At 40.1% G+C, this 25783-nt stretch overlaps 1 protein-coding gene and 1 long non-coding RNA gene across 3 annotated transcripts in view; one reads left to right on the top strand and one right to left on the bottom strand.

Annotated features, from left to right (window-relative positions):
• Positions 1-25783, bottom strand: part of LOC137325280 (uncharacterized) — a 173016-nt gene that overhangs the window by 38831 nt on the left and 108402 nt on the right. The gene's annotated exons all lie outside the window — the stretch shown is intronic.
• The window catches only part of LOC137325278 (importin-13-like), a 139306-nt gene that overhangs the window by 32523 nt on the left and 81000 nt on the right, over positions 1-25783 (top strand). For both annotated transcript variants that reach the window (XM_067990179.1, XM_067990178.1), the window contains exons 3-4: positions 18632-18772; positions 22157-22298. In XM_067990179.1, coding sequence (XP_067846280.1) covers positions 18632-18772; positions 22157-22298 — 283 coding nt within the window. The remainder of the gene's footprint in view (positions 1-18631; positions 18773-22156; positions 22299-25783) is intronic.

The raw sequence follows: 25783 nt of genomic DNA, 5'->3' as shown, positions 1-25783 counted from the left end.
CAGTGTTGAAAATAGATAAATAGATTTTAAACTCCTATTATCCCTTGTATATAAAATCCTAATCTGAAAATGCCGGAATACAGGAAATCTTGAGGATATTGGAACAAGATTCAAATACCTCCTATACTGGACAATTAGTTCTGTGTTTACATACTGTTTGGTCACCTACACATAGCAGGATGAAGAAAATGTAATGATAAAATCCTAAACAATGTACTCTCCCACGAAAAGTGACCCAAGGTAATTGAGATCTTGAACTGCTCAGATAGACATCAAGTTTATAGTATAGTCTTGATAACCACCACCTTCAATTTACTTCAATCTCACTGTCAATAATAAACTACCAGTCTACTCTCACAATATTTACTTTCAGATGAAATAAATGTAACTTTATTTTACTGTTGTTTTTATAGTGATAGTTTGATTTTCAGTCTTTATTTTTCTTAGTCTCATGGATTTCTTTAATGTTTAGTGACAGATGACTATGGAACAGCTGCAGGCAGGTTGCTAAATGCTGGATGTTGTAATAAATCATTATTGATATTTTGGTGCTCCTTTTATTGTACCTTCACACATAATGAACTATAACAGCCTAAACTATAACAGCCTAAACTATTTCAGCATAAACCCTTGCTCAGGAAATTTTCAATATGGCAGCACTACAATGATAGGTTTGAGGTTGGAATGAAGAAGTAAAGTCACAATTCTGCTCAGCAACAACAACAGCTTGCATTTATATAGCACCTTTAATGTAGCAAAACATCCTAAGGTGCTTCACAGGTGATAATCAACAAAATTTGACACCGTGCCACAAGATATTAGGACAGGTGACCAAAAACCTGGTCAAGGAGGTAGGTTTTAAGGAGTGCCTTAAAGGAGGAGAGAGAGGCAGAGGTGGACTTCTACAGCCTAGGGCTAGACAACTTAAGGCACGGCCACCAATAGTGGAGCGAAGAAAATCGGGGAGGCGCAAGAGGCCAGAATCTGAGGAGCACAGATCTGAGGGTTGTAGGGCTGGAGCAGGTTAGAGATAGGGAGGGGTGAGGCCATTGAGGGATTTGAAAACAAGGATGAGAATTTTAAAATTGATTTGTTGGACCTGGGAGCCAATGTAGGTCAGTGAGCACAGGCATGATGGTTGGACGGGTTAGGATATGAGCAGCAGAGTTTTGGATGAGCTCAAGTTTACGGAGGGTGCAAGGTGGGAGGTTGGCCAGGAGAGCATTAGAATAGTCGAGTCTAGAGGTAACCAAGGTATGGATGAAGGTTTCAGCAGCAGATGAGCTGAGGCAAGGGTGGAGCCGGGCGATGTTACGGAAGTGGAAGTAGGCGGTCTTGGTGATGGAGAGAATATGAGGTCAGAAGCTCAGCTCGGGATCAAATAGGACACCAAGGTTTCGAACAGTCTGGTTCAGCCTCAGACAGTGACCAGGGAAAGGGATGGAGCTGGTGGTTAGGGAACGGAGTTTGTGGCGGGGACCAAAGACAATGGCTTCGGTGTTACCAATATTTAATTGGTAGAAATTTCTGCTCATAAAGTACTGGATATCGGACTAGCAGCGTGACAAATCAGAGGCAGTGGAGGGGTTGAGAGAGGTGGTGGTGAGGTAGAGTAAGCAGTTTTGCTACGTTAGTTGCTTAGTTTTCTGTAATTAAATATAAATAGTGTTCAAAGTAGTTACTGTAGTACTTCCCGTTTGATAGTTAAATCCAAGCCGATTTTAAAGGAAACTGCATGCGAAAATGTAAATTCCAGTTATCTCAACCTTTGGCACTTGATGTAAACTTCATTAGTGTGAACTGTAATGAAGCCAAATGGTACCTGTTACCTGTCACAGTATCCAAAAATATTGCCTTTGTAAAATACAGGGCATGAAGAAAGTGACACGGCATAACAAAATGAAGCACAAGAGATGAATTTCTTAAAATATTTAGTTTACTGCTGAGTTCCTCTGTATTTACAGATAGTTCCCAAACAATCTGCAGTTGATGTACTGTCAAGACTTTCAATATTTTATTTGGGCATATTATTGTGTTCATAGTATCACTGTTTCTCAAATGTCCAGTCTTGGATGAACAGCACAGGGGTAGTAGGGAGGTAGAGCTGGGTGTCATCAGTGTACATGTGGAGGTTGACCCCATGCCTGTGGATGATGCTGCCCCTTGGTGACATTTAGATAAATAACAAGGAGCCAAGTATGCATACTTATAGGACTCCCCAGTTAACTGGGGGTAGAAAGAAAAACTGGCTATGATTGGATAGGTCAGAGTGGCACCAAGCAAAAGCAGTCCCACCAAGCTGGACAATGGAAGAGAGGCGTTGGAGGAGGATGGTGTGGTTGACTATCAAATTGCAGAGGTCAAGGAGGGAAAATGCACCACAGTCAGAATATCATTCATTACTTTGACTAGAACCATCTAGGTGCTGTGGGAGGGTTGGAAACCTGAATGGACAAATTCAAACAGTTGCAGGAGGCAGCAACATGTTCAAGGACTTTACAGAAGAAAGGGAGGTTGGAGATGGGGTGGATCTTTGCAAGGAGAAAGGGATAAAGGTTTTTTTTTTGAGGGAGCCATTTACAATGTTGAGTAGCTTCGGGGCCAAGATCAAAAGTTGTGTAGTCAACAGTTTAGCCGGAATGGGGTCGTGCAAGCGGGAGGTGTGTCTTTTGGACAAGGTGACCTCTCGGAGGGGATGGGGGTGGGGGGGAAGATGGGAGAGAACTGGGGTTTCTAGGGGAGGAGGGGTCTGGGACAGATGTTTGACTTGGGAGGGAAAGGGGGTAGGGTAAGTAGCACAAGCAGTTGAATGGATAGTCTTTATCGTTGTGAAAAATCCATGTGCACTTCGCACTTGACTGTAGGGGCAGAGGAGAGAGGTTTGCATTATGGTATTGAACAACACATCATCTGACTCACTGTGAGGGATACCTAAAAGAGATCCTTTGGGGATGTACATATAGTTGTGTCTTATGTGCATTTTGTCAGCCACATGTGTCTGTATGCAAACTTGTCACTTGGAAACACAAGAAGAAAGCCAATTGCTCACAAGTTGCAGAGAAACTTGCCCCCGTGGCAACACAAAATATCTTAATTCTCACAGGAATTGAAATGTCTAATCTTTTGACTTTAGCAATAGCACTATGAGAGACAGAGTGCTTGGAAATTTCAGTACCCAGAATGAAATACCAACAACTTCCTTCACCAAAGAGCAATTCACCTCTGTTTACTTAAAGGCATTTTTTTTTGTGGTTGTAGGCCTGCTTCTTGAACTGCTGCATTTGTACACTGATGGTCTCCCATGATAGTGTTGACGGGCGGGGGGGAAGGGAAAGAGAAATTCCAGTAGCAATGAAAGAATGGTGATTATGTCCAAGTCAGGGTAGTGTGATTTGGAGGTAATGGTATTCCCATAATGTTGCTGCTTTTATTCTTAGTAGAGGTCGCAGCGCTGGAAGGTGCTATTCAAGTAAGTTTTAACGAGTTGCTGCAGTGCTTCCTTTAGATTATACGTACTGCAGCAACAGTGTGCTTGGTGGTGGGGGGGGGGGGGGGTTAAATATTGAGTTCATTGGAGGGGCACTGATCAAGCTGACTGCTTTGTTCTAGATGATGAGCTACTGGAGTGTTGGTTGCAGCTGCACTCATCCAGGTGAGTGAGTATACTTATACTCCTGACTTGAGCCTTGTAGATGGTGCAGAGGCATTGGTTCCCCACTTGACCTACCAATCATTGCAGAGTACCCAGCGTCTGCCCTGCTCATGTAGCCACGGTATTCATATGGCTGGTCCAGTTCAGCTATTGGTCAGTGGTGACACTGGTCATTTTAATGTTGAAGGACTTGGCAATGGTTGTGCTGTTGGATAGCAGAGAGGTTATTGGGCTTTTTCTTGGAGATAGTCATTACCTGCCACTGAAGTACATGTCTGCTGAAGTATGGATATTATCCACGTCCTGCTGTAGACTAGCATGGTGAATCCATTTATTGGAGTTGTGAATGGAGCTGAACACTGGAATCATCAGCGAACAGCCCCACTCCTGATCTTGTGACTGAGGGCCGGTCATTGATGAAGCAGCTGAAGATCGCTCGGCTGAAGACGTTTGAGTTACTTTTTTTTTATTCGTTCACTGGATGTGGGCGTCGCTGGCAAGGCCAGCATTTATTGCCTATCCCTAATTGCAGTGATATCCTGGGACTGTGACGACCCCAGCCATTTTCCTATGTATTAGATATGACTCCAGCCACTGGAGAGTTCTCCCATTGACCTCAGTTTTGTTAGGACACATTGGTGCCATACTTGGTCGAATGCTGCTTTGTTGTCGAGCATGATACTCTCGTTACTTTACAGGGGCACCACTTCTCCTTAACGGTGGAATACTTTAGTGCAATACATGATCTAGCACTTCTACCCTTGCAAAACAGCGTTTGGTCCAACTTACTGTGGACAGTGCCACAGGAGATCCTCCGCTTGTACCAAAAAAGTATTGTTTCTAGCATATCTGTTGCACTGAAAAGTGTCATGCTTTTTCTTCGAGAAACATGAGCACTCATTTCATGCTGGTATCTTTCAACCTGGAGTCTGAAATTTACTACCACATGAATTTGCTGTTTTAGTCTCTGAAGAAACTGACCAGATGCTTGGTCAGTTACCAAATGCTTTGAAAAAAATCTAAACAACTGATTACCAAAGCACAATTTTTCAATGCTAAGCAGGACAGCTCCCTATGATAGACATCATGAGCTGTTACCAAGATCAAAATTATGGGGACATTTATGCGGTAAGTTTTTTTCCCCAACACTTTCCTTCCCTTTAATATATGCCTGTTCAGTTGTTACCTCGCTTTGGAATTGTTGGTTAGAGATTACATTCTATGTAGAACTTTCACTAGTATGATGCCATGAAGTTCTGCCCCAGTGATAACATGAATGAAGAATGCTATCCACAGTGCACCACCCCCATTGATAACATCCTTGGACAGAACTTCATGATGTCAGATAAGGGATTGTTCTACATAAAATGCTTCCTTCAATGTTGGCTGTAACAAGCTGTCCCAAAGTATAATGCTGGATAGCAAGGGGCAACTGAGAAGACAATAATAACTGTACAGATATCTCCCTTCGTACCATTTAGGATTATGGGGTTGTTAATTAAGAATATTACTAAGTAGCATCTTAAACTGCACCCTATGCATTATAAAAGCGGAGTTGAGGTAATATTTGAATTTATCTATGTTTGAACCCCATGATAAAAGGTCTGGAGAAGATCAATGGTGGAGTGACCAGAATAAATACCCTGAAATCTAGGCATGTTTTAATTAAACTGCCGTACGATAATTAAGTTGCCAATAGCTGATTCCAGGATGAAATTTCCTACTGCAGTGTGAAAAAGATTGAGAAATGTGCTTCCAATTTCTTTGATATAACAAGGTAATACCGTGCATTGCCATCCATTAACTATTCCATCAGTCTGATAAAATGAATGCTTACCCGGGATGCAAGTTCTGGGGGCTGATCTTACCCTACTTACATTGTGCAGAGGCAGATATTAGGGGACTGAAAATGGTGTTGGTCACTTAATGCCCCATTTATGCTGGTACTCTGGCCACTGCCATATGAGGTAGGGTTCTGAGAAGGGCGGCAGGAATGCCTGCCTGTTTCAGATGGGGGTCACTTTCAGTATGTAAATCAGGCTCCTATGACCTACATTGCAATATTAAGATGCTCCGCCCATTTGTACCAGCATTGAGTGGCCTAACCAGTAGCCCTTAAAGGGACAGGTGGAGGTTGTTCAAAAAACGGTCCAAAGAAATTTTTAATTTTGTGGCAAAGAGGAGCAGGAATGTTTCTTGTGCCAGAAATATGCCTGTGTTTCAGGTGCAATACCATTCAAACGTTGTGACCACACACTTTTTTTAACGTATTATAGCTGGGGTAGATTTTCGATTTTCAATTTGCCACCCAGGTGTAAAACTGTCGTTGTGGATCAGCTGCCCTGTATAGAAACCGCCCAGTTTTCAGTTCTACAACAGAACTGTAAATCGGACAGATCCTCTAACAGGTGATTCACCCATAGTGCTAGTTTTACACCAGGCAGCAAGTTGAAAATCTACGCCATAGTTCTTTACCAATGAAAGAGTTACTGTGTGCAGTCTTGGGTTCCACACTATAGGAAGGATGTTAATACAATAGAGAGGGCACAGCATAGATTCACTAGGATGTTGTCTGGTCTGAGGAAATACAAATACAAAGGCTGTTTTTGTTAGAGGAGATTAAAGGTGATTTGATGAGAGGTGCTTAAAATTACGAAGGAATAGGACAGAGTATATCGAAACAAACCGTTTCCAATGGTTGTGAGGGGCATAGATATACGACTTGAGATTTAGGAAAGAAAGCAGGAGAAACCTATTTACATTAAGGGTTCTGAGGCTGTGAAATGCACTGCTGGAGTTAGTGATTGAAGGAGAGGTCATTTCAACATTTAAGAATGGGTTAAATAGATAGTGGAAGGAAAGGGGGTAATGGCATATGGGAACCAGGCGAGCAGGTAGGACTAAGATTACTGCTTTTGTGAATGACAAACAGCAGTAAGGACTGATTTGGCTGAATGGTCTGTTTGTGTTGTAATTCTCTAACTTTTATCTGTAACCATTTTTAATGCTGAGAATACACAGCAAGATGTTATGTAAGATGCACTAATTGGAAGTAGACATCTGGTATTTAGCAGTACTAGGGAGGGGAATAGGGTTTAGCTGCACTTGGAGGCAGGCCTGCACTTTGGTAGCAATGGTAGTCCTTGGGGAATGGTCGTGGGGTTTGGCAGAATTGAGGTTGGGATCATGGAGATTGACAATACTGCAGCGTGGCTGCTGGAGTTTGGCTGCATGGAGGTCTTTTTGATCATTGGAGGAGCAACCTGGCATTTGACAGCACTGTGGAAGGTGAAGCTGAGGTTTGGCACATCTGGGTTAGATGTGAGATTTGGCTCACTGGCGGATTCCTTGTGTCTTAATATTGAAGGGAAGCAAGATATGGACCTGATGGCAAAGGTTTGATTGGTTTATGACTTTGAGGAATTCCTTGAATATTTGGTGTTTTGGGATTAGTTCCTGGAGAGAGCGAGAGAGTTCTGCATTGTCCATGCATCCTCTGCGTCTGCACTGCTCTCTGCACCCTCCACGCATGCTTCTTCCCTTCCCCTTCTTCTCATTCACATTGGGTCCTTTTATCTCTTGCCCTCTAACCCTTCTTGACTACCGACATGCAACGCCACAGGAGATCAACTAATGTATTTTTTAAAGAACAGGGCAATTATAGAACTACTATTGTAGGCTTCACTAAATTCCTCCTTTTTGGAGCGATAATCAGCCTGCTTGATTTGTTTTGGAAGAAAGGGGGGAGACGAGGAGGTCTTTCTACAGATCATGCATGTCACAATACCCGTTGAACAATGATATCCTTTCCATTCCAGCTTAATTGGATAGGATGGTTACTTAAGGTAGAAGAGAGAGAAGTATGCAAAGATGCATTAAAAATTGCAGCGAAAGAAAATAACTAGCCATAGTGCTTTTCAGATGTAACAATTATTCTTAATCCAGTTGTGAAACATAATGACCAGTAGTTTGTGGTTTTGAAATTAGATCAAAAGGTATGGGAACAATTTTTTCCCTGTGTTGGTGGGGGAGGGGAAGCAAGAGAAAGAAGGAATTAATTTTATTAACTTGCTTCCAAACCACTGATGGTCTTAGTTCAACTACTTAGAAGTTTATGAAATAGCTTGTGGTACCCTGAAAATTTGCTCGATATGTGAAAACATTTGTACACCCCTCCCTGCCTCTGTGCTCTTTCTGCATTCTAGTGATGACCCAGCCAACATCAGTAACTTACCCTTTTAAAGAATTGAAAATAAAAACTCTCATTAACCTCACTGCATTAAATAATATATTGCAGTGCATCCTTGTTGCTCCAATAAAAATAATTAACGTCTTCTGGTTCTTCCTTATTTCCTAGAAATAAATACTGATTGTTTGTTTGCTTTGAAATAAATGTTGGCCAGATCTCTCTTGTTCAGCTTGTGGCCTGTGTAGAGTTGGAGTCAATATGTGCAAACTTTTAGATAATTTAGTGGTTCTTGGTATGCAGTACAGTCCGTAATAGTTTTGCTTTGAGTAGATCAGCAGTTTTAATAAACTTTCACATTAATGTTAGTCATAACATTCCTTCAGCTATTGGCTGCATTTCTTTTTGTACATGACTTGTCTATATTACATGAATTCTCTTATGATTAGTCTGTGCAAGGAATATTTTGCTGATAGATTGGACTGTGACAAAAAACATCAAGCTATTCTGTTAGCTGCAGGGAATCACTATTATCCCATTACTGCTGTAAGATAAGTTTAAGATTGTATCTGCATCATTGCATTATCTCCGCTGTTGAGCGAATGCAGTTCAAACCTCCTGAACTAAACCGTTTTGTGTTCTAACCTATTCTCTCACTGGATTTATTATTTCGAATGGCTCGAAGCATTTTAATGCTTCCTCTCCTCCTCTTTTCCCCCCCCCCCCCACTTCATTATTAATTTTGGAAAATTTGTTTCTCTTCCAAAGTTACACATCACAGTAAACTTTGGGTACAAACATTGTTACATTTCATAGCACTAATGGTGCTCACCTGATGAGCACAAAAGGAGACTGTATATAAAATGTGCAGGATAAACCCACAATCTATCTTTAGCACAAGAAAAGGGTTCTTTGGATGGATTTTGTAATGAAAACAGGAGACAAGTTCCAAGGCTTCTCCAGTGCTTTTCTTAAAATGTTAGGGAGGTTTTAATGATTTAAGTGCTTCAAAAAATATATATTACTGGTTTCCAACTTGGTGCTGGGATCCAGTTTTATGTACTATAATGTGAGGGGAATGGGGACATCGATGGATTAGGGGTTGAGGAGATGCACAGGGTTAATGTGGAGGGCATTGAGGGATCTCTCAATGTCTGCCACTCTAGTCGTTCAACATCAACCCAGCCATTCCTACTCCTACTGTCAAGTTTCACTGAAGTAAAAGTCCTGGCCCTGTCTCTGACCTATGCAAACTCTCTCTCGCCTTCTATTCTGCTTCCCAGTATGGCTCGGTCTGTCTTGGCTCCAGCTACACCCCATTACTACTGTTTGCCCCTAACACACATTAGCAAGCAAAACAAAATAAGAAGGCAAGACAAACAGAAAAACACAAGCAAATCATGAGATGAGAAACTGGCAACAATAAGACTGCAGACCTGGATAACAAGAAACCATTTGCACTGACTTGCCCTGAGCAATGTCATGGGAGATCTGGTGTGGTGTACTTCCTGCAATGGTAATATTTTGGTATGGTGTACTTCCTGCAATGGTGGTAATTTCCTGTCATGCAATATCTGTAATGCCTCATCACACTTGAACTTACTTTTATTATGCTTAACTTTGCCCCATCTCAAAGGTAGGTAGTGCTGTTCTTTGCCTTGCTAGCCATCTGAGGCCTGTTTTAACTAAAACAAAATTGGATCTCTTGCCAATGCATGTCAATCCTGCTTCCCCTCACTGAGCAGCTGTGTCTTCCCCCTCCCTGCCCTGAGAAGTTCTTGTAGTATTTCTCTGCATCTGTCATATCTTCAGTATTGTTTCCATCTCTCCTGTGAAGGAACACTACCTGCACGGAGATCAAACAAATTGTCCATGCAAGCAAATCTACCAATATAACTTTTTAAAAAGGCAACTTGTAATGTTAATGGTATGAAATCTCAGCTCCAGCAGCCTGCCTATCTTCATTTACACTTGGAATGTGCTATGCAAACACATTCCAGACCCCTCCATTTCTATAGGCATTAAGACCAAGCTGCAGCTACAACACAGCTTTAATTTTAAAGAAAAAGTACTAAAAGCACCAGCACATCCCTATGCTGTTGTAGCACACAGTATTTATTGCCCATCCTTAGTTGCCCTGAGGCATTGAGTCATATGTAGGGGCAGTGGTTCCCTTCCCATAAGGGTGTTAGTGAACCTGTTGGGTTTCTACGACAAACCAGCAGCTTTAATAGTCATTTTCCAATTTTTATTGAATTCAATTTCACAATTTGCCATGGTAGGATTTGAACTCATGATCTCTGGGTTGCTGGTCCCGCACCATACCACTAGGCTATTGTACCCATTAAAACAAACTGAAGGCAGCACTGTATGCTCATGCCCAGCCAGGAAAACAGTTCCTCAAACCAAACAAGCAAATTTAATTAGAAAAAATTAAATGCATCATTTGGATACCATCCTAAGAAGGTAAAACAGTTCTTTTAAAGTAAACAACAAAACTCCAGCACAGTCAGGTAGCCAGTTTTTTTTTCTCTTTTGCTGCTGTAATTAGATTTTTTTTTTAAATTGCAGCTAATTCTTCTCTGCGTCCATTTATTTTAAACTGCTAACATTACCTCTCCTGTTCCCAAGTGGACAAGTTTTCTGTGACAACAAAGAGGCAGTTTTTAGGTGGGCAAACTCTATTTATATCATGGCTGCCATAATGTAGTACTATATATCGAATCTGAGACTAAAGTAAGTTTTTGTGTTTTTATATATTTAAGAAAGAATATAAGATAAAATTAGTTGCTGCGTTTGCAGAAAGGTCCTGGCACACTTTGTAATGCACAGCTATTGGGGTTCTGCTGGTCAGTTTTACATTTTACATTTTATATTTACCTACTCAGTCCTCCCAGCTCATGAAATTTGTGTCCCAAAGGTAGGCAGTGCGGCATCACCTTCTTCATTTGCTTTCCTTCCCCGTCATGATTTGCTTCCTTTCCTCACTGCATTCCTCTCCTGACCAATGTACTACATGGCACCAATAAATGCAGCTTCTGGGCCTAATCCACTCCAGCCCCGAGCCATCACCTGCAACCCTCTCGAGACCACTGACCTCCACCTATATCTCTTTCCAACTGTCACCAACACTTTTGCACCAACAAAAGGAGGGAAGGCAAAAAAAGAGTGAGTGTGAAGAGAAAGGGCAAATGAAGAGAGAAAGAACCAGAAAAGACTAAGATGAGGACAGGGGTAATAGAGAGAGAGAGAGGGAGAGCCAGCAACCCAAAGACAACAGAGACAGATATTCTGTAATTTACTGCTAATAATGCCATGGGAGATCTGTGTGTATGTATATTAGTCAATCTCATTTATAGAATCATACAGCTCAGAAGGAGGCCATTCGGCCTATCGAACTAGCTGCGCCTCTAGCCAAGCTGTTCCAGTACAGCTACAACACTGGCATCTACCCGACAATGTGGAAAATTGCCCAGGTATGTCCTGTCCACAAAAAGCAGGACAAATCCAATCTGGCCAATTACCGCCCCATCAGTCTACTCTCAATCATCAGCAAAGTGATGGACGGTGTCGTCGACAGTGCTATCAAGCGGCACTTACTCACCAATAACCTGCTCACCGATGCTCAGTTTGGGTTCCGCCAGGACCACTCTGCTCCAGACCTCATTACAGCCTTGGTCCAAACATGGACAAAAGAGCTGAATTCCAGAGGTGAGGTGAGAGTGACTGCCCTTGACATCAAGGCAGCATTTGACCGAGTGTGGCATCAAGGAGCCCTAGTAAAATTGAAGTCAATGGGAATCGGGGAAAACTCTCCAGTGGCTGGAGTCATACCTAGCACAAAGGAAGATGGTAGTGGTTGTTGGAGGCCAATCATCTCAGCCCCAGGGCATTGCTGCAGGAGTTCCTCAGGGCAGTGTCCTAGGCCCAACCATCTTCAGCTGCTTCATCAATGACCTTCCCTCCATCATAAAGTCAGAAATGGGGATGTTCGCTGATGACTGCACAGTGTTCAGTTCCATTCGCAACCCCTCAGATAATGAAGCAGTCCGAGCCTGCATGCAGCAAGACCTGGACAACATCCAGGCTTGGGCTCATAAGTGGCAAGTAACATTCGCGCCAGTTAAGTGCCAGGCAATGACCCTCTCCAACAAGAGAGAGTCTAACCACCTCCCCTTGACATTCAACGGCATTACCATCGCCGCATCCCCCACCATCAACATCCTGGGGGTCACCATTGACCAGAAAGTTAACTGGACCAGCCATATAAATACTGTGGCTACGAGAGCAGGTCAGAGGCTGGGTATTCTGCGGCGAGTGACTCACCTCCTGACTCCCCAAAGCCTTTCCATCATCTACAAGGCACAAGTCAGGAGTGTGATGGAATACTCTCCACTTGCCTGGATGAGTGCAGCTCCAACAACACTCAAGAAGCTTGACACCATCCAAGATAAAGCAGCCCGCTTGATTGGCACCCCATCCACCACCCTAAACATTCACTCCCTTCACCATCAGCGTAACGTGGCTGCAGTGTGCACCATCCACAGGATGCACTGCAGCAACTCGCCAAGGCTTCTTCAACAGCACCTCCTAAACCCGCGACCTCTACCACCTAGAAGGACAAGAGCAGCAGGTGCATGGGAACAACACCACCTGCACGTTCCCCTCCAAGTCACACACCATCCTGACTTGGAAATATATCGCCGTTCCTTCATCGTCGCTGGGTCAAAATCCTGGAACTCCCTTCCTAACAGCACTGTGGGAGAACCTTCACCACACGGACTGCAGCGGTTCAAGAAAGCAGCTCACCACCACCTTCTCGAGGGCAATTAGGGATGGGCAATAAATGCCGGCCTTGCCAGCGATGCCCACATCCCGTGAACGAATAAAAAAAAAACCAGCTCTTTGAAAGAGCGATCCAATTAGTTCCACTCCCCTGCTCTTTCCCCATAGCCTCGCAATTTTTTTCCCCTTCAAGTATTTATCCAATTTCCTTTTGAAAGAGATTGCCATTGTACACACTTGAGTCAAGATGTTTTTAATTATGGATATTATCTGCACTCTAGGAACTACTGTAAAACATTATTGATGCAGTTGTGCTAGGCAGATGGCTCATTTCATTTTTGGTTGTTTTTTTTTTGAAAACACATCAATGTTCCCCTGGCAGAATTATCAATGCACTGTAATGCTTTTATGTTGGAGATAATAATGAGCCAGGCCTCCATTTCTTTTGTTGCCATAGCCACTGTTCATTATCACTAGAAATACTGTGAAGATTGACAGATTTACCAGAAACCCAGTAGATTAGGAATAGTTTGCATAGCTGCCAATCTAGAGAACCAGTTGGACAAACTTTTTTTTTTTAAAAAAATTGAGCTTCAAAAAACTGAAAGCTCAAATACAGCTATGAATGACACTCAAAGATGAGGAGCTAGACTGAGAAGTGCAGTGGGCAATGGTTTATCTTAGGTTTAACTGCCGATATGCATGACTTGGATCATTTTTTAAATACGTATATATTGCATTGAATAAAAAGCAGAGTTTGTAGTAGTGGTGGAAAATCTTAGGTTTTTATTAACACTTGATTTGGTGTGTTTTCCAGCTGCAATTTTTCATGAAAAATGTAAACCTTTTTAAAGCAAGTAAAATTCATCACTTCAACCCTACTTCCTGTTTTATTTCCAAACCCTGGCAATTCTGCAAGTGCAGTGATGGGAATGCTGAAATAAAGGCAATTAATACATTCACACCAGGGCATATCATCCTTATTCTTGGCTAACCTAGGTTCGGGGGGAAAAAAACCTTCATATAAGACGACAGCTGGGTGTAAGCGAGAAAGTTTCATTGAGGAAAATAAAAATCTTTAAAAGATGCATTTTAGCAGCTTTTGTTTTTATGTAATTTCTTTGGAGACACTGCACCAGAGCAGCAACTCTCAAACCAACACTTCTTAACTTTTTTCCCTCGCGTTCGTACACAGCCAGAAATGGGAGAAAATAATGTCTGGTTTTAAAAGTTTTCAATTTATTTCCTCCCCCCCCACCCCACATCTATCTGGCAGGCTCCAGTCCTGTACTCCAAATGATCTGATTCGAACAGCATCTAGTCCCACCTTCTACATTGCCTGGGTTGAGACTGACCACCACCAATTCCCAGTTTTAAAAAAATATATAATTTTCTTGTGAAATGCTGACACGTAGGTTGAAAGTTTTTCTTAATATCTTTATGGGATCAGGATCGTTCTCCTGATCAATATTTATCTCTCAATCGACACTTTTTTTTTAAAAAGCAGATTATCTGGTCATTATCATGTTTGTAGGACCCTTGCTGTGTGCAAATTGGCTGCAGTGTTTCCTACATTACAACAGTGACTACACTTCAAAAGTACTTCATTTGCTGTAAAGTGCTTTGGTATGTCCTGAGGTTGTGAAAGGCACTATATAATTGCAAGTCTTTCTTTATTGTTTCTATATTTTTGGGGGGTGGGGATGGATGTTTAATTGAAATAATTGTGGTTAATACAGAAGTACAATCCAAGACAGTGATTACAGAAATTGAAAAGCAGACTGAAATTAGTGAAAAATTTAATATTTTCAAACATGGATTTATTATCACAATGATGGCTGAGAACAAAACGCAGAAGTGGTTTTAGTTGAGTTAGGATAGGTGGGTTATTTTAGGGATTTAAACTGAGATATCTGAGCTTAAAAACCCAACAGATAGATGAGATTTTGTGAATTTTAGTACACTTGTGTACAACAGAAAAAAATAGATATTCTTGGGAATAAATCCCAACACTAACATAATACAAAATATTTATTTCTAAAGTAGTAGTACACTCCAAAGATTGATTTATCCAGCTTTTCAGCGCACAGGGATTTTTCTGGACTTCAGTTTTAATAAAGGTGTGTGTCTGAACTGCAGACTGATCAGTGTTTCTTAATTTATTTTTGATGAATGGCTTAGACACAGTGCAGTAGCCAGCCTAGAATTAATGCATTTCAGGAGCCCTCCATAACATGTCCCAGTATGTGAGGCTGTGGAGTGGAACAGAGGATGTAAAATTTAGCTGCTTTTATGCCTTGTTTAAAATCAATCTTATTGAAACCTTTTTAGAAAAACAAAACCTAATCTGGTGAATTCTGACAATTGTGTATCATCCATAGATGGGTCTATATTGTCATTGGAGAATTCTCCTGTCTTGCAGGAGAGTTTAGCTGGCCACTGCTAATACAGTTTTGTTATAGTATCTGCAGTGCAGCGATATTATCCCTTGTGTGCCTTCATGCTTCTGTCACGTTGAAGGTTCTAACAAAGAAAAAGAGAATGGGCAATGATTTCTCAGTGCACTTTAATTGTAGCAGTTTGTACCTGTGCTTATAAAGCGCCCTTAGCGTAGCGAAACGTCCTAAGTTGTTTCATAAGAAGATCGGACACTCAACAGGAGTTTGGCGAAGAGTTAGAGAAAGCTCAGTTGAAAAGTTAGATTTGAAGTGGGAAGAGATTTTACAAAGCAGACTGGTTGAGAAATAGAATTACTTGATTGTTGAAGACAAAGGGTGGTAGACTGCAGAGCAGACCAGAGTTGGAAGAATGGAGGGTGTGAACTGGGGTTACAAAGGCAGACATGGTTTTTGGAATTCCAGGCCCCAGCCATCAGTCCTGCCTCAGAGTTCCTTCGGAAAGTCAATATGCTCCCCCAGACATGAAGGTTAATATGTTGTGAAAAGCATATCCGTTAAATGGCATTCAGCATCTTCACAACTTTGAAATGAATGCTAGTTCTGTTAGTATATTTTATGAAGGCTTTGACTATCCTTTAACATTGTTTTATCTCTTGACAAGCACTCACTAAACCCACTCTTTAGCACAGAATATACTTTTTTTTGGCTATTCAAGGTTGCTCTATTTCAGTTTGAACCACTGATAACTTGAAACTATACATTCTGTCACTAAAGGAGGGTAGAAGAGAGAATGTGTTTCTTACAGCTTTTGTGTCAGTTAAATGCCTTGATGACCTTCAGGTGGTCAACTTTTTTGTAATCTGATCTTGAAGGATCAAGGTGTTCTTCAGCCCAACCTCGTATTGCTTTCGCTATATTCTGTGTCTTCAATCTGGATCAATCCATAATTCTACAGAACTGAGCTTAATCAAAAAAAATCTTATTTTTTGGGTCAACATCCTGTGATTTCACATTTATTGTGTAGGACTTGAAAATCAAATCCTTCAAGGCCCAGTTGGTTCGATGATTCCTTTAGTGCAATCTGACATTTCTCTTGCGAAAAGACTGCTTTCTTCATTTGGATTGGTATCAGCAAGGGAAATTGGTAGATTGACAAAGCTTTGGAATCAGTTTTGTTTGCTGGATGGCAATCCTACACACAGTGAGATTTCCAGCTCTTCTAAGAAAGATATCTTTGTCTTTCTTGAAAATGATCCAAAAATACATTTTTGGCATACCCACATGCTGTCATTTCAAAAGTTGATGGAGAAGGCTTAAGCGTGCCCTGTGGGGCTCTCCCAGTTATAATATTGCTAACTTAGGGTCCTAGAGTTGCCAAACACCAGAGTGAAGAAGTGACTAACCTTTTGTAATAGAGAGGATATGGGGTCAGAAGCTCAGCTCAAGGTCAAATAGTGCGGTGAGGTTGTGAACCGCCTGGTTCAGCCGGAGACAGTGGCCAGAGAGGGGGATGGAATCAGTAGCGAGAGAATGGAGTATGTGGCAGGGGCCGAAGACAATTGCTTCGGTCTTCCCAATGTCTAATTGGAAGAAATTGCAGCTCATCCAGAAACTGGATGTCTGACGATAGAGGTAGTGGAGGGGTCGAGAGAGTTGGTGGTAAGGACAATCCTCTTATTTTTGATGCCTGGATCCTTATTGAACTTTTGGGGGCTGTGAAGAGGTGTGGAGTTTGCCTCTTTTGCATTGATATGCTGTTGACAACTGGAATAATCTGAGCTTGAGTACTACCATCGCTCGCACATTGAACGCAAGAGCAATATTAATGGGCTGCACCTTTTAACACTAGCATGCTTGTCTCTGGATTCCAGACAAAACTGGGGTGAAATCTGGAATTTAGATGCTTCCCTGTCTAGCGAAAAGCAACGGTTTCTCCCTTTTTATCTCAAAAGATAATTTCAAATGCCATTTCTCCTGTTTCTTAGTGTTGGAAAACCAAAGCTTGTGCTGATTCAGCCTGGTCTAAAATTGCAAATCAAATGAGCTATTTTTGTCCTTCCAGTGCATTGTAGTCAAATGTAGAATAAAATGAGAGCTCAGCTTGATCATAGCCTCTAAGAGTGAAGATTATTACTTACAATATCTCCATATTGGATGTACTTCCCACAGCCTCACCTGCTGTGTCTTGTAACACACCCAACAAAGCCCATTAAATGTGGAATCTTGAATTGTCAAAATTATTGGAGGGGGAGGAAAAAGTCAGAATGAATGGAATTTGCTGTTTGTCAACATCCAGCACAGACTACAGTGCTTTCATTGTAGTAATCTGCAAAGTTTGGAATGCTTTGAGTTTAGTCTCTTTCCTCCACTACCACCACCCCACCATTGTGGATATTAAGAATTTTGTCTGGCAGTAGTTTTTTTTAAATGGAAATTTTTATTTTTGCTGATCTTTTAATAGCTTACACCTTGAAGGGATAACCAGTGCTATTTCAGTGCAACTGTATGTTTAAACATTACAGATTTTGTTGGTTATCACTGAATTTTAATTTGGAAATGATTAGACATAAAATAAAATGGAATTTAACTGTCTATTGATACATCACTTGAAATTCTTCTGCCTCTTGTTTTTCTCCCACTACATCAGTTACTCCTGTGAATTGTATATGAATCCACAGGAAATCCTGGTTTGAAATACATGAGGCCCCAAAGCTACTAAATCAGCTACAGTGCTTAAGAGTTTTAGTATGAAAGAGAATGAGGATATTCTGCACTCAGTGTTTCACACAGGTGCTAGCGTATGCTGATTGGTGACTGATTTGTCCCACAATACAAGTTTCCTATCTCAGCTGGGCTCTTGTAGGAGGTAACTGAGTTATTGCAGGACAGTCGTCCTCAAGTAGGGAAGAAGAACGCCCAAAGGGGTCAGCTTTCCTGGTCTGACGTAATCACCTTCCAGCACGTGGATGTCCAAACTATGGCCTGTGCAGTCCACAAGCTGAGAATCTGGCCGTGAAGCCCAGGCAACTCTTTGTGTTTGTATCTTTTACTTTACTGGTTTGTCCTGTATGAATTTTGTCATTTGGAGGTTTGCAAAGGACTGTTCTTGGCACTAGTACCTCCTGAAGCAGAACATCAAACGTTGTTCATATCAACAGCAAATTAGGTATGCAAATTAATAAGATCGTTGATTTTAAACATTAAATGTGGCATGCTCCATGGCATACATCCTAGTGTCCCACAAAGACACCTAGTTTGGATGCTCTTGTTCTAGCAGCTATCTCCAAAGTGACTGAGTCCTAGGGGTAGGTTGTCCTCTTGTTTTCTTAGCTGAAGAATAATGTAAAGGGGGAGGTACAAGAGGGCGAATATATAAAAGCTGAGGGTGGTGGAAATAAAATGTTAAACTTGTAGCAGGCTTTGTGGGAAAGCAATTTTTTTTAAAGAATAAAACCTTTGTGTTGTCATTTAGCTGTTTCACTTCTATAAAATATTTGGAATTCAAATCTGTTCATATTTGTAGTTTCGAAATTGTAAAAAATGGTAATATATTAAGTGCATTTTCTTTTGCGTGATTTTAACTCTTGGATTCTCTTTGGGTACCTACAGATATGTAAACACGTTACTGAAGCTGATCCCTCAGGTCCTGCAGCTGCATGAGCAGCTGAGACAAGCCGTTCAAAATGGAGACATGGAGACATCACATGGTATCTGCAGAATTGCTGTAGCTCTTGGAGAAAATCACTCAAGGTTCAGCTTGCAATATTTTTTATTTATCCTGCACTTCAATCCTGTTTCATCAATTGTTACAATGCTCCTAGCACATTTTCTAGATAACCATTTGAAACAAAAATGAAACCCACAGAATGTAGCTCCAATAGAACAAAATATCAGATCTGTTTTGGAATATTTAATTAAGCATTTTGAATTGTATTATGTTCTCCCTTTCTGTGCTGCTTGATCTAGTTTGTGACTATGCACTCCATAGTGGACAACATTTTCTTTAGTCCTGTTTCTTTTTTCATCCCTTTTTTAAAAAAAACAAACAGACCCCTAAATATGAATTTTGCCTATCTTTTTTGATTACTACTTGCAGCACGAATCTGCCTGAAGATCAGGGCAAGCAACTTTCTCTCGTCAGTGCTGGTTGATTACGCATGTTTTCTTGTTACTTTCCCCTCGATTTAGGGACTCCCAGATGGCGTGGTTGAGATTATGATTTGAGATTAGGAATTTATCTTATGGGGAAATCGGACACAAATTGGTGTCTTCACACTTTGCTGAGTCCCAGAGTACAGGACATCTGTTCTATATTTTCCATTATCTCTGTGGACAGGGACTAAATGGCAAAGACAAGATGTTAAGTTTGGGAGGAATGTGCTTGAGAGAACATTTGTTTTTAAGATGCCCAGCAACATTGTTTGAAATATTTTAAATATTTTTAGTTCATAGGATCATTGCTTTTTAATAAGGAATTTCAGCAAACTCCATTTGGGGTATATATGGCTGTACTTTTGTATTTGTAATTTAGTTCTCATGCTGTCAATATAGTGATTTAAAAAATAATGAAAATAGTTAAAGGTTTTGTCTATTACATCACCATAATCTCTTATGTATTTTTTTTCTCTCCTGAGGTGGAAGGCTAGCAATATCTCCCAGTGCAATTGGGTAATACCAATATCCATAGCCTGCAGGAAAGGCACTTTTAGTTATTTTCATTTTTCAGATGGCAGTAATTTAGGATCCTACCTTTGCACTGCTCTTTTCCATTCAAGTTAGATGGACTAGATTAGCTAACCATGTATTTTTCACTGAATCACTAAAGGGTATCAGAGAAGCAGACTTCTGTGTGTGAATATTTAACATTTTTCTACTTTCTTTTAATAATGCTGATAATGTATTTACTTTTGAGAAAAGAGGGATTTGTCAAAGTTCCTAACTTTTTGTTTCAAAAGGTTGTTATTAATAAAATACTTGGTATTGAATTTCAAAGACAATACGAATATTTCACATTAACAATATAGGCATGTTCTTGGCTAAACCTCAGTCACATTATTAGTAGGGATGAAAATCTATTACCAGTACAGGAACCAGTATGCTACCCTCAATTACATACTTCATGATCCACATAGTCCTGAGAAAAGTACACCATCATTAATGTATCGTTATTTATAACCTTGCTTTGCCTCTTTCCACTTTATTTATGCCTGTATTTTTATATATTTGATTTTTTTTTTTAAATTCTCCTTCCTTTCAACTTTGCTAATTCCTTTCCAGACCAGACAGCATTCAGCCTATCACACTACTTTCTACAGTTCCGAAGAGAAGCAGTAACTGGTTACACCAAAAAATAGACTCTCTAGGTCTGCTAGACTGGCTATCATGGGATTATTGTGGTATTTAGTGGGCTTGACCAAAAAAACCTACTGTTAAAGTATTGAGATAGGGCCGTGGAGTCTTTGGAGCCTTGATTTTGCCATTTAGAAAGGGGAGTGGGGGATGGTGGAAGGGGAAGGGGGATACTGCCCCTTAACTTGAAGGAGTGTTGAGCCTTAATGAGTAATTCTGGTTAAAGTGAGAAGCAACCTCTTCAAATGTGATGATGCGAAAATAAACAGGAACTTTGCGTTTTGGTGGACTTTCCTCCCATTGGAAATTTTGGGAATAGGAAATATGATGTGAAATTACATGTGAAGAAGCTGCACCATCAGATACAGGAAATATATTGGGATTTAGATCAGTAAAGTAATAGTTGCTAGAATATCAGAGCAATAATTTCTGAAATTAATTTCCCCCTTCTCAGATAACTTCATTATAATTCCATTGTCTGCTTTGTTGAACAAAATATGAGCAATAGCTTGCAATTATCTAGTGCCTTTTAACTAGGAAAAATGTCCCAAAGTGCTTCACAAAAGTGTAATTAGACTAAAATCCAAGCCAAATAGGGAGATATTAGGAGGGGTGACTAAAAGCTTGGTCAAAGAGGAGGGTTTTCAGGATGGTCTTAAAGGAGCAGAGGGAGTTGAAGAGCTATAGGGAGGGAATTCTAGAGCTTGGGGCCTAAACACCTGAAGGCGCACCTACCAATCGTGGGGCAAACAGAAGAGGCCAGAGTTGGAGGACTACAAAATAACTGTTGGAAAAGTTTCAATTTTAAGTAATTTCTGGCTGTGTCTGATTCAAATCTGTGTGCGAGGTATAATGGGAGTTGTTTTTACTCTTAGAAACAGCAAAGCATAAGCAACTTGAACAATAAAAACAAAAATAATGTCTTCAGTGTCTTACACAATTTAAGCCATTAAATACAAATCTGAGATCATTTAAATATTTAGAATAAGGTTTTTTGTGTTGCTGAGGGAGCTGCTTTGATGCCTAAGCTTGGACATTGTAACTAAGTTAATTAGGCCAGAGGTGAGGCAAATGACCACCTACCTGTTAAATTTGTTAATGGGTTTATGCTGCAGGGCAATCTCTCTGGTGAAGCACCATGGTAATAACCATTTCAGTAAGAACTACAAATCCACTGTGGGGACATAAGGGGGTGGCAAAAATATCCTTCTAGTCATATAAATAACTGGAGAACAGTAGGAAATTTTGCGACGGGTAGAAGAAAAATAAATAGGTAAGTAATTTCATTTTAAGTAATTCCTGCAAATCCACTGAGGTTGAAAAATAATTATAATATAAATAAGAATTAGAATTTTTTGTGGGGGTTAGGGGGAAGGGAAGTCGAGTTGTTTACATCTAAAGCAAGATTTTGTAAAGTGGCAAGAAAGTAGTATTACAAATATTATCTGAAGCCTGTATCTTTCTCTACTGGTAAAGTGTATAATATTTTCTCCTGTCAGTCAATGTGAAGCAATGCTTCAGTAAAATTGCTATATTACACTGATGACCAGTTAGGTTGCAGCAAGGCCTGGGCCACCCGTGAGCAACAGCACAGTAGTAATATTAAAATGTCAGTTTTAAAAGATTAGATATTGCAGCTAAAATTTTCACATTCTCCGAATTACCTATACTTTTATTTCAGTTTTTAAAAAATGATGTATGTTTACTTTTATTCTCATGAATTATGTTGTAGCTGTGTATCCATTGGAAAATCTCCTGACTAATGTTTGTTTGTCCCCTATACAGAGCTTTGTTGGAGCAGGTGGAGCACTGGCAGACTTTTCTAGCACTTGTCAACATGATCATGTTCTGCACAGGAATTCCAGGCCATTACCCAGTGAATGAAACTACAAGCTCTTTAACCCTTACCTTCTGGTACACACTACAGGTAGGAGCAGTGTATTCAGTCATATCCAGTAAAATGCAAATCTGACATGCCAAACCCTGATGCAAATTTTCAAATAAAATGTAATTTGAACTGGATAGTCTAATGTTAACTGCCCATACAGTCTTGCACTGTTGCATACAGGAAACATTGATTCTCTCTCGTTCCCTGGGTGAAATTGACATTCTTTGAACATTTTTTAAATTACAAGCTTCTGTCTGATATGGTATGGAGTCTACTTAAACTTGTTTCATTGTGGCTTCTAAAAGCCATGGATTCCAGCAGAGGTTTTGGAGATTTAAGCAAGTGGTGCACTGTGCCACCAGTTTCCTTTTTAATTATTTATTTTTCCCTTCCCTCCTGCAAGATAGATCATTAGGTTTTGACAAAGGGTCCACATCCAAAATGTCAACTCTTCTCTGTTGCTGCCTGATCTGCTGAATATTTCCAGCATTTTCAGGTTTCTAGCATCTGCAGTTTTTTGCGTTTAGTTTAGATTATTAGTACCTGTCCCCACCTTCCCCAACCTAAGTCGAAGCTGGATGCCTGATGCAGGCTTCTGCTGTACCACTCTGGCACAAGCCACATGATTTATCTGCCTTCTCACTCTCCACTGTTCAGTGATATCTTGGTGTTGGTTGGGGACCTATCCGAGGGGATAGCAATACAAGGATGTGGATCTACACTCGCAAGCCTCAAAATTGATGAGGTCTCAATTTTGGTCAGGCTACTGCGTGCATACGCCATGTTGACGAAAAATGGTGACTTGCATGAAATTAAGTGTTGAATGTTAATGCTGCAGATGAGACTTTTTTTAAAAAGCAGATTGCATTGCCAAGAATAAATAGTGCTGTGTTTGACATTTCAACTTCAATGAGCCATTTAAGACTGTATGGGCCTGGCTGAAAATATTGATATTAAATATATAAAGAAGAGTGTTTGAAAGTTCAGATCTTTGTTTATTGCTGCGACTCCCTTTCTCGTGCCAGTGACCTCCTTGCCCACGAGCCCGCCCCATCTTTATTTGCCGAAAACAAATAGCTGACCCAGTTTGTAGGACCATTCAGTGTGCTGGGGTGGGAAGTTGAATCTGTGAGTAGGACTTTAAAGACCAGTAGTACAATAACTCCACAATTTAATATAGTAGGTGAGAAATACATTGTAATTTTTCATTATAATAGGGTCATTGTTATCTTTGAAATGTGGATGTTGAAGCTGTTTGTGTTTGCAAACACATTATAAGGTATAATTTTATATCACTGTGCATGTCACTGCTTGTTGTATTTTCGTGGTTGAACCTTCTCCTCCAAAATGGCGACCAATCTCTGTTAGTATTGACGAGCAATTTTTAAATTGAATCAGACTTCCAAAGATGTAGCAATTTATTAAATTTTCTGGATCAGATCTAGATGGAGATTGAAAATTATTGTTCATCCATTGTTAGTCAGTTTTGAGTTGTTAAAAAATTACATTGTCGAAGCAAGGTTCCTTCAGGTTCAGGTTATCCAAAAGTTTCTTGTGCAATTAGAAAGACTTAAAAAATCCTTGGTTGCAAGGGGAAAAGCATAACAGGAGACAGAGTTCAGCAAGTCATGGAAGGTCAGAGCTGACAGATCACTGGGCAGAATTTCTCATTACTGCCTTTTTGCTTGGAAACAGTGATGTATTCATTACAGGTGTCTTTTTTTTAAACCTGGCATGTGTATTCTTAGCTGTAATTGAAACATACCAAGATTCACTAAGGTTAATCTCCACCTATTGATGGAGACCTCAAGTGAAAGATTAATTTTTCTGAAATGTACTGTACATAATGCAAGACTCTAGAACGATGTTAGATTTATGTAGATGTAGTGTTCCAAGCAGTGGGGATGTTTCATTGATTTGATGCAGTGCTGTATACTAATCCACCCCTTCTTTGTTTGAAGCTTAACTGCAGGCATCTGAATCCAATTTAAAACCATGATTGATATTTATACAAACTGGATGTACAACAGGGATAAAATCCTGATTGATGCAATTTTTCTAGATCAATCTAAATTCCAATATCTCTCACTTCCCTTCATTCCATTGAATGAAATTGAAACCTTTATTCCTGTGCTAAGTAGGTTGTAAATGTCTGTCTGTATATTAGCATTAATTGCTTAGTGGTTTTGGGTAGGATGTAAGTCAGTGTTGATACTGGGTTTCATCTTCTGTTAATCAAATAATTTTTTTTCAGTTGTCTAAACTGCTTAGTCAGTTGGAATGAATGCAGACATTCATGCTAGGTGAAGTTCCTCTTTTTTTTTCTCCCCTCAAAGCCATTGAAGAATAATTAATTTTGGGTTTTTTTTGGGAAAAAACTACGAAGACACAGTTACTTTATTAAAGGAAGTACTATGCTTGAATGTGGCACTGCTTTGCAGATGTATTTTTTTTTAGTGGCATATTTTGATTTCCAGGTTGTGAATCAAAATTCCACCATTCAGTTAGATCATGGCTGATCTGTACCTCAACTCCATTTTCCCACCTTTGCTCCATAACCCTTGATATCCTTACCTAACAAAAATCTATGGATTAAGTCTTGAAAGCTCCAATTATCTCAGCATCCACAGCCTTTTGCGGCAGAGTGTTCCTTTGTGTGATAAAGTGCTTCCTGATTTCATTTCTAAATGGCCTATCTCTAATTTTAAGATCATACCCCCTTGTTCTGGATTCTCCCACCAGAGCAAATAATTTCTCTATCCTATCTTTTCCCTTTTATGATTTTAAAAGACTTTATTTGATCACTTGTAAATCTTCTAAACTCAAGGGAATACAATCCAATTTTATGCAACCTGTCCTCATAATATAACCCTTTAGCCCTGGTATTATTCTGCAGAGGAGTTGAAATCAGAATTGCTGCATACTTGCTAAAGCTGACTGTTCAGGAGAGTTGTTCTGATTCCCAGTCAACTGTTGGTATGAAGAAAACATTTATTTTGCACTTCTCATCTTAGTGGCAATTTATAATCAAAAGCATTGATGAAGTGATAAAATTTTACATGACTAAGATGCAAGTCTTTAGGATAAAATTAGTTTTAAAATTTTGGTGATTGTACTTATCAGCAGTTAAGTGATATGTGAAGACTATTAAAGACTAGAGCTGCTAGGTGGTCATTTATAGTACTGAATTATGAATCAACCATAGTGCCAGCTGATCAGATGACAATATTGTGTTTTTAATGAAACTACAAGTCTTCGAACCGTAGGATCTTTGAGGCCCTGTTTATACTGACGTTTGAAGGATGGACTGGACCAGAAACCTGACCTCGAATGATGTGAATGATGTATGCTAAACTCTTGCCAGTTTAAAATAGAACCAGTTATGGGATAAGTTTCATGCCAGGATTTATTTGAATGCATGTTAACTTTTAATTGACTATGAAACAGAACCGCGGGAATGTCCAAGTTCTATATTTCATGATGCAGAACATTTTTAACTGTCTTGAATGCTTTAAACAGCCTTA

This window comes from Heptranchias perlo, chromosome 9, assembly GCF_035084215.1.
Source record: "Heptranchias perlo isolate sHepPer1 chromosome 9, sHepPer1.hap1, whole genome shotgun sequence".
Lineage (NCBI taxonomy): Eukaryota > Metazoa > Chordata > Chondrichthyes > Hexanchiformes > Hexanchidae > Heptranchias > Heptranchias perlo.
Note: the sequence above shows the minus strand (reverse complement) of the source record. Positions and strands in the feature narration are given on the sequence as shown.